The 16,166-nt window shown below is 41.8% G+C and overlaps 1 protein-coding gene across 1 annotated transcript in view; it reads right to left on the reverse strand.

Annotated features, from left to right (window-relative positions):
* Positions 1-1,219: 1,219 nt before the first annotated feature.
* The window catches only part of SYT17 (synaptotagmin 17), an 83,707-nt gene continuing 68,760 nt past the window's right edge, over positions 1,220-16,166 (reverse strand). The window contains exon 8 of the mRNA XM_075285542.1: positions 1,220-1,828. Coding sequence (XP_075141643.1) covers positions 1,632-1,828 — 197 coding nt within the window. The 3' untranslated portion in view covers positions 1,220-1,631. The remainder of the gene's footprint in view (positions 1,829-16,166) is intronic.

The raw sequence follows: 16,166 nt of genomic DNA on the forward strand, positions 1-16,166 counted from the left end.
TCACTTATTCCATACCAGCCATGTGTGAGGTGTAACTTTACTTCACAACATACAGTAGATTTAACAACATTTTAGCTGGCAAGATAGGAACATTTAGTCCCCATGCACACGGGACAATCCATCAGTTGGGTTTCCCAGTCCAAACAGGACTCCTTGCACCATAGTGATCTATGATGCCGAGAGACCCTCCCTCCCCATGGCTCTACTCTCCCCATACTGTATATAGCATAGCATGGTAGAGTTGCGAGGGGGCAGTGATTTCCATTATCATAGATCCCCAGTCTTCTGGCGATGTACAGACTAGGATTTCTGTCCTGGATTGCCCATGTGCATGAGGCTTGAAGTCCCACCCCAGGGTTGCCCCTAAGCAGATGAGAATGCCCACTTTTGGCTGAGGCCCCACATTGTGGAAACACAACTTTTTTGCTGCAGATTTTGCTGCGGTTTTTCAAACCAAAGCCAAGAATGGCTACAAAAGGAATGGGAAATATATAGGAACTACTTTCTACCTTCTGCTCAATCCCTTCCTGGCTTTGGCTGATAAAAAAAACACAGCAAAATCTGCAACAAGAAAAGTTGTGTGACATCCCCAACAAACTAGTAAGTGGGGTAAATACAGTGAAACCTCTGAGATGACTACCCAAAATCTCACTGAAAAGTGGTGCAAAGACTAAAACAGTCACAGGAATTTAGGATGGGTTAACACTACCGCCATTATAGTCCATTGCTCTCATCCATGAATGCAGAATTTTTTTCTTCCATGGAAGAAACTTCAGTCGTGATTTTTTACATTACAGCGAATGGGCTCTATCTGCATCAGTCTCTCCATCATCATTTAAGTCATCATTCTCATCAGATGGATAAAAGCAACAGACTTTCTTACTGGTAGTGTGAACAGACCTCAAGGAGGTCTTTTAAGGACCTGTATTACAGTATCCTGGGAGATTTTTTTTAATTATAATTCTATATGCTTTATTATAATTCTATAGATTTAGTTTACTATTATATACATCTCTGGGTATATTAATATATATTTCAATCAATATCTATACAGATGTATATTTTGACTGTATAAACAAGTATATAAATATAGATATGTGTTCATACACAAACATACACACGCACATACGTTAACAGATATAGAATTCAACGTAGAAGGACCTAACAGCATTTCATATAGGCGCCACATATTTTTAGATTTTTTTCTTGTTTTCAGGAGTTTTTACCACACTCACATATTAGACCACAGATACCAATATCTCCTTTAAATGGAATACAATAGATTGAGTGAATGGCAGAGTCCCATAGGCTTGCTGCAGGCCTATCGTAACACTAATAGTTTTTAGATCAGATTTGGGAGTTCTGATATAGAGCTTTAGTTTCTCATGATGGATGAAATAGGGATTGTAACAGATATGATAGGCCTTGACAGGTATAAGAATAATCAGCATATTGCGAGACGTGGTCAGAACAAGCTGATTAGACCAACATGTAACAAATGATTTGCATCATGAATATTTACTGAGGCACATAGGCTAATGCTGCCATCCATTCAGATGCAGCAGAATAGTTGCTCCCAATCCCATGGTTCCTTGTAAGTAAGCATTGCGTGACATTGCTTCCTTTGGATTTCACGTCACTTCCAAGGACGCTGGAGATACTCTGTCACATTCTGCACGGGACCTCAGGCTATGCCACTGCTCCACGGATGTCCTGTGCGAATTCAACATGCGACGCCAGTGGTTGGATTCCGGAGAGCCCGATGAATACTGACCAATCACTATCCTCCCAATAAAGTCGTTGCTGCTTTTCATGTTGTGTCCATACACTGCAAAATATTAAGAGATCTCACAATTTTACAAACCATGTAGAATTCACAAAAAAAAATATTCTAGGCTGAGGCCCCACGTTGCAGAATAGCAGCTTCTTTTGTTGCAGATTTTACAGTGTTTTTTTGAGCCAAACCTAGGAGTGGCTACAAAAGGAATGGGGACTATATAGGAAGCTCTTATACTTCTACTTTCTGCTCAACCCACTTCTGACTTTGGCTCAAAAAACCGCAACAAAAAAAAGCTGCGTTTCCGCAACGAGGGGCCTTAGCCCTAAACAATTTACTTATGTTTTTCAAAAGTCTATTGAGAGTCTGGAAAAGCAGGAATTAGCAAGTGTGTATAAACACCATTTCTGTGACCTTTCTGTAAAATGCGTTGCAGGAAAAACCACGGTGCATTTCCGCCGCGGTTTTACTGCAGCACTGTTTTGCTGTGGGCCGCTATGTGGGCCTTACCGGAAATCTCGTTTCCATTACCAATCAGATAAAAACATTAGAAGGTTGTGAGAAACTCCTGCAATGAAAAGGTAGATGAATACAGTATAAGGCAGTTTTAATGTCCATTGCTCTGATCTGCCTAGTAATATTTTAATGCCCATTGGCTCAGTCTGCAGAAGGATCTGCTAGAAAGATAGTCACAAATGGAACACCATCCATCTGTATCATTCTAAGAAAGCTTCAGTCATGACTTTATTGAGTGCAATGTTAAAATGCAAACATTATGTCTCCTCTGTTGGGTTTTTTGTTTTTGAATGAAGAAATAAGTGCAACAGAACAATGAACATTAAAACAGTAGTGTGAACGTAGCCTAAGGCGAAGGTAAATATACTGGAAGCTTAGGGGGCGTTCACACTAGCGTTGGTGTCCGATTGCAGTGTCCGTTGCTACTGTCCGTTCAAGATTTTAGCAACGGACACTAGCTGTGTCCGTTACAATTTCCATTCATTTCAATGGGATTTCATCTGTTGTCCGTTTGTGTCCTTAAGGGTCCGTTAACAACCATGTCCGTTTTTTCAAGCGGACAAAGAAATCACACATACAGGATTTTTTTGTCCGTTTGAAAAACCGGACAGAAAGTGTCCGTTTCTTTTTAACATTGAGGTCTATGGGCAACGGACATATAACGGACAGTAACTGATGGCCATCAGTTGCAGTCCGTTATTTTCTGTCCGTTTATTTTCTGCACATGCTCAGAAAGCATAAACAGCAAAAAAGAAAAAACGCACAGTATAAAAAACGGACACTAACTGATGCTAATGCTAGGTTCACACTAGCGTTCTCCTGTCCGTTCTGTGGTTTCCGTCTTCTGCATGCCAGAAGACGGAAACCACAGACCGGGTCCGGCCATGAGCGGCGGTGAGCGTTTTAGGCTCTCCGCCGCGAAACCGGATTTTTTTATCTGGACACAGAGTACTGCATGTCCGACTCTGTGTCCGGATTATAAAACCTGGTTTCGCGGCGGAGAGCCTAAAATGCTCACCGCCGCTCACGGCCGGACATCTCTCTCACCCATTCAAATGAATGGGTGAGAGAGACTCCTGCAGGCTTCCGTATCCTGCCTGTGTTTTAGGCAGGAAACGGAAACCTGAAGTACGGAGTTCACAACGCTGATGTGAACGAGCCGTTACTGATACTAATGTGTCCGGGTTTTTTTAACTGATCCATTAAATGGATCAGTTAAAAAAACGGACACATTAACATCAGTTAGCATCAGTTAGTGTCCGTTAATGTCCGTTATGATAGGTGTCCGTTTTTTTTCTTTTAAACGGACACCTTCATAACGGACACCAACGGTAGTGTGAACGCCCCCTACATGATCCTCAGAAAGAGGAGATTGCGAAATTTCACTGTAAAGTCAATTCCTAAAACAGATAAATGTTTGTTTTTGACTTAAGAATGTGGTGATGCATTTTACTGCAACCGCACATTCTAGTCTTTATAACCCATTTTCCAGGATCTGAGGCATGGGGTTCATTACGGGGTCCCATCCAAGCTAATAATCCCAGAATTAAGAATCAGGATGGGTCCAGACTCAGACCCTGCAAATTTGTTGTGGATTTGCTGGATAGAATACACACCAGAAATGGAGACTGGAGTGCAGTATAAGTGACTGGATATTCCAACACCCCATCCACATGTAGCACAAAAATCTGCCATGCTGTGAATTTTCAGATCCATAACATACAAACTTTTGTGCAGATTTTCACAGTGGCTTTTACCCTTTGCAATGCATTACATGAAATCTGCAAGCAAATCTGTGACAAAATCTACATGTAAAACATATTGGTTTTTCGGTGGATTTGCCACTGAATTATCCACTATGTCTGCCTACCCGTATAGCTCTGCTCTATGCATTATTCAATACACAGATCTGAGTATTTTACTATGGGGAAAGGCTACTGAAGGAATGGTGAGCTACTCTGTCTGGACAGCCCTACTCACTAACACTGGGGAATGCTGGCTTAGCTCTACAGACTATTATGGCCTTGGCAGGGCAAAGAGGAAAACTAGAAACCTATGTTGGAAACACATGGGCAATGCTCATAGACATTCCACGTTGTTGAAAGTTGTATAGCATAAAGAACTGAATTATACAGTGTTTGCACTGGTCATTTACTAAACCTTTATACAACCCCCCAGTTCTGACATCGAACACACTTTCACCTTCTTATGTTCTATTGTGTAACTTTCACCTTTGTTCGAATATGTTCTACTGTGAATAAAATATGGTTGTATGAGATTTCCAAATCATTGCATTTTTGCTATCTACATTTTACACAGCATCCCAACCTTTTTGGAATTGGGGTTGTATGATTTTCTAAAGGGGTTTCCCCATCTCAAGGATCTTATCTATACTGATAGCTTATGTACATTGAAGATTTTTCCTAAATATATTGCTCTAGAAATGCTGCTTTGTTTACCTGCTATGTGAACTTATTCCTCCCATTGTTTACACAATGTTACCATAACCTTGGACCTATGAGATAGGATAAGTCACTCACTGCTCTGGCGGCAGCACAATCAGTTCAGCTAATTGCAGTTTGCTGATAAAGCCCAGTCTGTTATCTCTCTATGAAAACTGTAAGCCGATGGCTGGTCAGGTAATGGAGGGGGTGTACATCTCACCCAGACTACTAAGGTGGGTGAGATAAGAAAACTCCAGGAAGAATGTTTCTCAGCAGATAACTATTGTCTGCTGAGTGTTATTTCAAAGTTTCGGTTACTGGACTGGATTTTTAGGAATGACAGGTAGGTTTGGTAGTGGGACCTGTCATTCCACCCCCCTCCAGTCCACACTTTGGGGATGTTCCGGCAGCGACTCAGCTGCAGAGAGTCTGCTCACCAAGGGAGCTTAAGAAGCCAGCTCCAGCAGCAGACTTTGGCAGAGCTTGGCTGGAGAGTCAAAGAGAGAGGTCATATTTTTTGGAGCTGTGTCCTGAATGATTCTACTGGCTTTTGGATTTCTGTTATTCTAGGTGAGGTAACCTATTCTATCTTTAGTTAGAGCCTAGCCGGGCAGGTATTTATTTTTGTATTGTTTCCTTTTGTTGCTGCACTACCTTTTTGAGTGAAAATAAACTCTACCTTTGTTATGGACTAAAGAATCTGGACTTTTGTGTCTAGGCCACTCCACCTAGCAACCCCAGACCCTGACAAAACTCGCAGATAAAACTGAGTCCATTCTCTACAAGCATGTGCATATGATCTGCATACGTATTGTGATACTTCAGTATCCGTTCAGAAGGGGGGGAATACAAGAAGTGAAAAGAAGAGACAACAGGCAGACTGCTGAAACAGTGAGATGGGAAAACCCCTTTAAAACTGAAGACACAGAAGGGGGAGGTAAAAGAGGGATAGGATGCCAGTCTCATTTCCTTACCCGGTATATCAGATTCATGCATCTCATTGGCCCAGAACACAGCACAGTTCTGACATCACACCCGCCAGTTAAGCATAGTTACAGAGAGAAAATGTACATATGCAGAAATTATGTAATGGGGATGAAAATCCAAAATATGCAGATTATTTCATTTCCAGCTGCACTACGTATAGTATTCATCTACAGCTGCATATGGATGGATTCTGTAAGCTTCAAAACATTCCATATAGATCACACTGTCAGATAATTGACCTATTATCCAATTTTACCAAATTATTACACTTTCATGACTCTAGACCTAATTTCTCAGATGTTGAGTGGGAAGATTTTACATAAGCCAAAAAACTGACATTGTATAAGCACCCGTGGGTTTATGTACATCATAGTATACACCAGCCAAATATGTTAGATGAGTAATTCAACCATTTAGGACAAGAGCTAATTCTAGACATTTGTTTTGAGAGCAAGTAAGCACTTCTCATCACGAACGTCTGCCACAGGATAAAGTAGAGGACGCATGCTTAACCTCTATATATTAACCCTATTAAAATGATCACACTTTATTATTTACTCTGTCGGGCTGCTAAACACTCTAAAGAGGACATTGTTCATGACGTACAATATCTTATGTGAGAAGGTGACAGGCCAAGTGCTGGAGTCCAGATATATCAGCCCCAGGTTTCTGACATATGTGTGGTCCAGGGTGGATCTGGAGTAGGCCTCAGTCCAGGTCTAGATCCTTGGCTCATTACCGGGCCAGAAAAGGCTGCAGCACTTGCACTGCAGTGCAGTTCCATGAGGAGAAAGGAGGTGTATGGTTCTGTCCTGTAACCCTGAGGCCGGTGAGACTATATTGCACCTGTTTTGTTTGTGTGGCTGGAAGTAAGCCACATGTATAGTTAGGTTATCCGTTCTGTTTAGTTTAGTTGCTCAGACAAGCAGGTTTTTTATTTGTTTTTGCCTGAAGTTAATGGATATTGTGTTGCTCATTTTGTGCCTGAAGTCAAAGTTTATTTATTTTCCTGGTTTTTTTTTTCTAAATAAACCAGTTTGCTGCATATTTAAGTAAGCAAGGCCACCAGAATCATTAATTTTATGATTATTTATACCAGTTTCCTGGAATAAATTACCTCCAAAATCTATGCCACGTGCAAGCATGTCCTGGCAGAGGATGCAGCTAGTATTTGAGGAGGCATATAATCTGAATATACAAAAGTCTTTTGATGCTAAATCATAGTGAATATCTCTGTAATATTAGCGGTGAATCAGCTTCCAATCTTTGCAGTCTGATCCTTTACTGTAGATACTCTGGTCTGCAGTTTACGTCTGTTTATTAGGTTATTAAAGTACTTTGTAGAATGTTTTTATGGTATTTTCTATTTTAATAGTATGTTATGCACTGAACGACTCCTTGTAGTTTCTGCCTATGGGAGTCCTAATATAAATACCTTTTACAATCGTTCCGAACAAAAGAGTGTAATAAAAAATTGGAAACAAACAAGAACTTTGCTGCCCTCAACAGGATTAATGATTAACATTCAATTCAAGGAAACACACACAGAGCTGTTCTACACAAATATCTGCTACAGAATCAAATAAAACACATCGTTAAAAAAATTACTTTCTAAAGTTTTTAAAACCCAAACCTGATTTAATTGACATTTAAGTCTTAGGGGCGACATTGTTAATGTATCACCACCTAAATGAAAATAATCTGCATCCTATGTAAAACCACAGATAACAATTTCAGAGTAAATAGAGGTAGATCAAGACCCTTACCTATTAGCTAAAATAGAGAGAAGCCACAAAGAACATTGCTCTGGAGGACCTGGCAGATATGTGTATTATAATGACTGCCTATTGGTTTCTGTGTAATGTTTCATTTCCCCTGTAGTGGCGCTGCAGAGGAAATGCACAGACTGCCAAGTTTACCTGTCGATTACTACTGATCGATGTGGGTCCAAGGACCAGCATACTCTTCTGTTGATGGACAACTCCTTTCTTCTTCCAGATAGATATCTTTTCCAGGTATTGTTTTTGTGTGAAAATTGAATTATTTTATTATTAAAACTGTTTTCCCACTGCTACACTGTCTACCAATAAGTATTTGGACACCTGTGGTAGAATAGAAAAACATTTATTCATATTCAATAGTTGGCAGAGCCTCCACAAGAGGCAATTACAGCCTCAACCCTGCGGGGCATGCTTTTCCACAAGTCCTTGTATGACGGCTAGTGGTGTTTTATTCCATTCGAATTGGAGAAGACAGGTAAGTTTTTTTTCACCGATTTTGGACGGCTGCTGTACCCCTTAGTTCAGCGATCCAACTCAATAGGGTTCAAGTCTGGGCTCTGGGCAGGCCAGTCCAGTCAGTTAACCTGAGTGTCACTGTACAAAGCCATGGTAGACCTTGCTACATGACAGCTGGCATTGTAATCCTGGAAGTAACATTGGTCCGACCCATAGAACTGCCATAATTTTATCTAAAATAGTGCAATAGGCATCGGCGTTCAGTTTACCATGCACTGGGACCAAGGTGTGACGTACATCACGACCGCAGATATCTTCATTTGCATGGGTGTCCAAATACTTTTTGGTAGACATTGTACTATAAACCTACAGGAATTAAGAATTAATGGGGAGAATTACTTCTTGACAGTAAATTCTTGGCCAGTGTTGGACTTTGGGCCCACCAGATAGAATGATTCTAGGGATCCAATCTCCAACCCCCCCCCCCCCCCCCCAGGAAATAAACAATAGCAGCCTTCGAATTCGGGTATCTACAGCTGGACCATCCTTGTGCTAAGAGCTGGATCCTCTGATAATCTGGTGGTCCAATCTGACAGTGTACCTGGTATTCTAGATTCTACAGAAAGAAAATGTGCTTGCTTCCGCTCTCTTTGAGTCAGGAGGCTCCTCAAGTTGTTATTATTGCTATTTATGTTTTTTTCATCCTAGGGAACACAGTTTTTTTCAGTGACTTCCTCTACAAAACTACAGCACTACAGCTTCCTATGGATTTAGTCTCAGATAGGTGCAAGGACCAGGCCTAATGTAACCAGTTATTACACTTAAAGGGGTATTCCCACGTCGTATACTCACCAGTCTTCACTACTGTAAAATCTTCTTTCTTCCTGGTTTCTTGCATCATTTGTTGGACGGGGTTTCACATGCAACCTGCCATTTAGCTCCACCTCCAAATTAGCGTGTAGCTCCGCCCACCCATATTGGGCTATGAAGCACAGGCAGCAGCAACTCCATTCTGTGTTACATACAGAGACTGCCTGTCTCTGCCATAATGAACACAATTGAATTAGCTAGCCTGATAACTGGGAGAACAGAAGACGAGTTCAGAAATGAAAGCAGCTCCTCTCCCCTATCTGAGGGCAGGAGCTAGGTCACGTGGTGTAGACACAGGAATAGCTAGAAACACAGGCTGGCTCCTGTGCACTTAGCCCCTCCTCCCTCCCCCCTGAGAACAGCCAGATACATCACTTGACTTTTGAGCAGATAAGTCAAGGGCTGGGTCAACAATGAATTTACTAAAGTAAGATAGTGGACAAACAAAGCAGTTTTGCTGAAGCAGTGTATTTAGGAAAAGTCTTAGAACCACATTAACCAGCAGTATGGATAGGGTCCTTGTGATGGGACAACCCCTTTAATTGGTGTTCTTTTGAGCTTCTGACAGAATGTCCACCTAAAGTGTTGCATGTTGGTGATCACACATGCCCACTAGCCCAGTCCTGATCTTCTTCTACACGGTGAACTGATTCATGCTATTGTGCAGCTAATATGAATCAGAACACTTGAAGCAATGGACACATGAGGTGGAGGTTCTGAGAGGCAATAAAAAGTAATATTTGGTAATATTTGGTCAGGCACAACCACTTTAAAGCAATATCACTGTCACACTCCGAATCCCAAGTGTGTTCACACTCTCACATACACAGTATCTAGATGGCGGGCCAGTCTATCACTTTGCATTACAAGCTCTTAAGAGCCAATGTAATTGAATTATACAGTGCCTCTGCAGAAGAGTATTCTAGGGGGATACACAAGCTGATATGTCACCTCATCTGTAAATTAAAACATGAAGCAATTATTTGTGCAAAGCCTCCGAATTTTCATGCCAAGCATTTGTCCTTGGTTTGTAAAAGCAAGGAGCGTTTCAAAGAAACACAATAGAAAACAAAGATGAATATATTTTCTTCATTTTGTGGAGAGCGTCCAATGACAACCCTCATGGGCAGCTGGCAGCCCAGAATTTGGAAGAACAATTGTCGCCAATGTTCAAATGGCTCTTATCTGAGATTGTTGCTTGTAACATTGAACAAAATATAAATGGAGGGCAGGCACGGACAAACCTAGCCTGTTGCTCTGCCATCTGCATCATAGAAGATATAATTCGGCAGCAGATTGAGCAGTGCTGATTGCCCATTCTTGGTGTATTGTATGACTGGCAATTCCCTCCTCGCAGTATGTTTACTTTTTCGTGCCAGACATAACTATGCTATTTTCCTTAGAAACGTATGCAGGACCATTCATAGTGCCCAGGACAAGCATATTGGAGCTTATTATTCAGTTGGGTTTGAGAAGGTAATCATTGGAGGTTTGTCCATGCATACCGATGAGCCTAGGAAAGAGGCTTTGTGGCATATATTAGTAAATGACTCTTTAAAGGGAGTCTGTCACCAAAACCCTGCAGTTCTTCTCTTGTGAATTGCTGCCTCTGTTGACGTTGTATTCAATATACAATGAGCTATTTGGAGCAACATGAACATTGTTATTGCTACAAAGAAGTAAGCAACAGCACTATTGTTGCTCCAAAGAGCTCATTTGCATACTGACAGAAAAAAAACTATATCTCTACAATGGAGGCAGCGATTCACAAGGGAAGACACCATTTCATTCAGGTAACCCTAGCCTATCTGCAGGGCTGGGTTGATATGCTAGGCTCTGGTGATAGACTCTTAAAGTGAATGTACGCCTCATTTTAAAAAGACCGTTTTGTTATTTTTATTCTAAGAAAATTCTACATTCTCTGCTATAGAGCTTTGTTTTTCTTATCCAAAGCTTAAAGTTCCCTGCCACACATAGATATAAAACTGACAAACTACCTGCCTGCAGTCACCACTAGAGGGAGCTTATGGAATGTTATTATATACTGATCAGGTATCACATGATAATGGCACCTGTCATGGGGGTGGATATATTAGGCAGCAAGTGAACAGTCAGTTCTTACAGCTTATGTGTTAGAAGCAGGAAACAAAATAAAAAAAAGAAGTGGGGGTGGATCTGAGCAACTGCGAGAAGGATCAAATTGTAATGGGTAGATGAATGGATCACAACATCTCCAAAATGTCAAGTGTTCTCAGGATAAAGTGGATAGCCCCTACCAAGAGTGGTCCAAGGAAGGACAACTGGTGAACTAACAACAGGGTCGTGAGAGCCTGAGGCTTCTTGATGCACATGGGGAGTCGGACTAGCCTGTCTGATCTGATATTAGAGAAGAGCTACTATATCTGAAATGCAAAGTAAAAGGGGTTGTCCAGGATCAACCAAAAACAGAAAATGTTGACACATGTGACCACTGTAGCCAATCAATGGTCTCAGTACTGACTAGGCCAGTGACTAGTTGCAGGAACCATGTGTGTCAAGATGACGATAGTCCTACAGCACAGGCAACGAAGACTTGTGGTCTTATGGCAGTTCCTATCATTGCCCTGATTTTAGTTGATTACATTGTCATAACCTGCACTGATCAACAATATAACAAGTTATTATACACACAATACACTGCAATATATATATATATATATATATATATATATATATATATATGAAAAAATATATCCTTGTACCGTGTTATATATATTGTACCGTGTTATATATATTGTAGTGTATTGCACTAGTGATCATGTGATAAATTACCCTGGGGGACGTGAAAAAAATGTACACAAAATAACGCAAAAAAGAAAACTAGACAACACCCTTTGTCCTCATTATAATGTTTTGCATATTTAAAAAAAATAAAGACCCCTACACATATTTGCTATTACCCCATACATAAAATCTGACTTATATTACATCATTTCACCCGCATGACAATTGGAATAAAATTTTTAAATAATGCCAAAAATTCACTTCTTGTTTATTCCAGCACCTCAAATATGGAATACTAAGCAATCAAAACTAATACGAAGAGATAAAGCCCTTACAAAAGTATTGCTCTTCTTATATACAATTACTATTGGTCATCACTGCACTAAAGCAAGATTTTCCAAGATGTTGTTAACAAGATGATCAATGGGTCCCTGGAAATAGATGACCTGTTACTGCTTGTCTTGTGATAAGATATGTGTATATACGCAGTAGTGATATAAATAGTTGTGTACACGCTCACCAGTTTCATCACTCTGCTCTACTTATGTCTCTCCCCACAGTACTAATGTGCGGGGACCTCTGTATAATGACGTGTATACGGTACCATGCCGAGAAACCTCCCCTGGACGTGGAGAACTTAGACATTAATATTACTTGAAATATATAGCATGTGAGGGCTAACTAGGACATACCTGCCCATGGCATGGCTTATGGCAATTACATTTATAATGAAATGGAAATGCATACCTTTTTTCCCTTTATTACCTATTTCAACATTTATACAGTATTTCCATAAGGCTTGTGTTTTTACAATACAATTTTTTGAAAAAAAAAAACCTATATAAAAAAAATGTATGCAAATAAATGGAGTGGAAAGGGGGCATCTGTGTGTATCTGTTTTATATAGACTTTAGTAATACAAAAAGGTATCTGTACATTTTTTTTAGAATAATTTAACTCTATGTAAAAATGTTTGCATTTTTGCACTGGGCTCCGTGTGTAACCGCTGTTAGGGTAAGTTCACATGGAGGAAAGTGGAGCGCAATCTGGCACGTATACACGTGCCGGCAGATGACACGCTCAAAATGCTCCCATTCATTTCAATGGGAGTTCGGATCGTATACGCCGCGTTATTTTGCGGCCGTGATTTTGCGGCCATGATTTTGCTTGGTTTGGTTTTTTAAAAGTAAAATGTCAATATATTTCAATATATTATGAAATTGAAAAGTTGGATGGGGAAGACATTCATGGCTAAGTTGTAAAGGGGTTGTTTAGTATATTAAAAAAAACAAACCCAAAAACCCGGTAAAAGCAGATAATGAGCTAAAATAAAAGAAAAAACTACACTCACTACTTCAATCCCAGCGCTCCAGCATTGTCACCCCAGTAGTCGCCACTGGTCTCTGCCAAATAGAGCTTGGCAGGGGTCATTCACTGAACAGGCGAGTATAATTTTTTGTTGTTATACAGTATACTCTCATTTTGTCATTCTTGCTTTTTGTTAATCTTGCATCTCTTCCAAGTTCTCAGCGTTAGAGATGAGCGAACACTAAAATGTTCGAGGTTCGAAATTCGATTCGAACAGCCGCTCACTGTTCGAGTGTTCGAATGGGTTTCGAACCCCATTATAGTCTATGGGGAACATAAACTCGTTAAGGGGGAAACCCAAATTCGTGTCTGGAGGGTCACCAAGTCCACTATGACACCCCAGGAAATGATACCAACACCCTGGAATGACACTGGGACAGCAGGGGAAGCATGTCTGGGGGCATAAAAGTCACTTTATTTCATGGAAATCCCTGTCAGTTTGCGATTTTCGCAAGCTAACTTTTCCCCATAGAAATGCATTGGCCAGTGCTGATTGGCCAGAGTACGGAACTCGACCAATCAGCGCTGGCTCTGCTGGAGGAGGCGGAGTCTAAGATCGCTCCACACCAGTCTCCATTCAGGTCCGACCTTAGACTCCGCCTCCTCCGGCAGAGCCAGCGCTGATTGGCCGAAGGCTGGCCAATGCATTCCTATGCGAATGCAGAGACTTAGCAGTGCTGAGTCAGTTTTGCTCAACTACACATCTGATGCACACTCGGCACTGCTACATCAGATGTAGCAATCTGATGTAGCAGAGCCGAGGGTGCACTAGAACCCCTGTGCAAACTCAGTTCACGCTAATAGAATGCATTGGCCAGCGCTGATTGGCCAATGCATTCTATTAGCCCGATGAAGTAGAGCTGAATGTGTGTGCTAAGCACACACATTCAGCACTGCTTCATCACGCCAATACAATGCATTAGCCAGTGCTGATTGGCCAGAGTACGGAATTCGGCCAATCAGCGCTGGCTCTGCTGGAGGAGGCGGAGTCTAAGGTCGGACCTGAATGGAGACTGGTGTGGAGCGATCTTAGACTCCGCCTCCTCCAGCAGAGCCAGCGCTGATTGGCCGAATTCCGTACTCTGGCCAATCAGCGCTGGCCAATGCATTCTATTAGCCCGATGAAGTAGAGCTGAATGTGTGTGCTTAGCACACACATTCAGCTCTACTTCATCAGGCTAATAGAATGCATTGGCCAATCAGCGCTGGCCAATGCATTCTATTAGCTTGATGAAGCAGAGTGTGCACAAAGGTTCAAGCGCACCCTCGGCTCTGATGTAGCAGAGCCGAGGGTGCACAAGGGTTCAAGTGCACCCTCGGCTCTCCTACATCAGAGCCGAGGGTGCGCTTGAACCCTTGTGCACACTCTGCTTCATCAAGCTAATAGAATGCATTGGCCAGCACTGATTGGCCAGAGTACGGAATTCGGCCAATCAGCGCTGGCCAATGCATCCCTATGGGAAAAAGTTTATCTCACAAAAATCACAATTACACACCCGATAGAGCCCCAAAAAGTTATTTTTAATAACATTCCCCCCTAAATAAAGGTTATCCCTAGCTATCCCTGCCTGTACAGCTATCCCTGTCTCATAGTCACAAAGTTCACATTCTCATATGACCCGGATTTGAAATCCACTATTCGTCTAAAATGGAGGTCACCTGATTTCGGCAGCCAATGACTTTTTCCAATTTTTTTCAATGCCCCCGGTGTCGTAGTTCCTGTCCCACCTCCCCTGCGCTGTTATTGGTGCAAAAAAGGCGCCAGGGAAGGTGGGAGGGGAATCGAATTTTGGCGCACTTTACCACGCGGTGTTCGATTCGATTCGAACATGGCGAACACCCTGATATCCGATCGAACATGTGTTCGATAGAACACTGTTCGCTCATCTCTACTCAGCGTATCTAAAATCATAGACGAAAAACACCTGCAAGCATGGCTTTTTCGTCCTGTGATGTCAGGGAAGAAACAACAGATACCTGATAGACCCCATTACAGTCAACAGAACACATTTTCTTTTATTTAATCCATTCCTCAGCAGTGACCCCGGGTGCATGACATCAACTAGGAAGCTAGAAGAGGCCAGAAGAGGACCCAGAGAAAAGGCCGGACACTGCAAGGAGGACCAGGAGAGATGAGGGAAGATAACTAGAACTGTAAGGTATTTTTTAACACCTTCCATAGGCCTTCACCTATTCTACTCCCTTTGGCTTCCACCTATTATACTCCAGGTCTGAAGAGACCTCGGAGTATAATAAATTCACTTGTGGTTCAAGTTCAGACAGAAACAAATCAGGGTGCCAACTTGCCTGAACCCAAAATAAAAAGAAATCTTCAGAGGTTCTGCCTTCTCTGATATCAACCCGACCCTATAGATAGATAGGTGGGGGTCTCCTGAATTACAGAGGACTTTTCACGTCCTCAGGCACATGTGGTTTTATATACCACTAGAAAGCCTGAAATCCGCTTTCCTGTTATATGCCCCTGCTGAAGAGCTATTGGTGCCATTACCATAGCACTTCAGTGTCAGAAGGGCGTTTCTGATGCCCCTCCTGACAGTAGAGTCTATAGCGCCATACTGTCAGAGGGGGCGTTCCTTAACCGCCCAGCAATGACACTGAGTGGTGAGGAATGCCCCTCCTCCTGACATTACTCGTCCATAGGCTAGTACTGGCGTGGCGTTCCTTACTGCTCAGCGTCACGTCATCGCTGGGCAGTAAGGATCGCCCCCTCTGACAGTATATAATACTGCATGTGCCCGAGGACGGGAAAGATCCTCTTTAAACAGTATTTCCCTTGTGAATTGGAGCCTCTGTTACTGAGGTATGTCAATATGCAAATGATCTATTTGGGGCAATGATGGCCTTGCCATTCCTCCAAAGATGTAAGCGGCAACACCCTAATTCCTCCAAGGAGTGAATGTGTGCATTGACATAAACAGCGATATCTTGGCAATGGAGCCACCGAGAAGGGGAAAACGCTGTTTGATCCAGGTGACCATAACCTATTTTTTTGCAGTTTGGATTGCTATGCTGGGTTCTAGTAAAAGATTCCCTAGGAGAATGAACAAGGTAACATATATGAGCATGCAGCCACTTTTTATGGATTATCATAAAGAAACATGGATACAGTGATGCAGAAGGAGCTGAATATACTGTACTACGTCTTTGGATTTTATATACAACTCTAATGGCATTTATTTTACA

This window comes from Leptodactylus fuscus, chromosome 8 (assembly GCF_031893055.1).
Source record: "Leptodactylus fuscus isolate aLepFus1 chromosome 8, aLepFus1.hap2, whole genome shotgun sequence".
NCBI lineage: Eukaryota > Metazoa > Chordata > Amphibia > Anura > Leptodactylidae > Leptodactylus > Leptodactylus fuscus.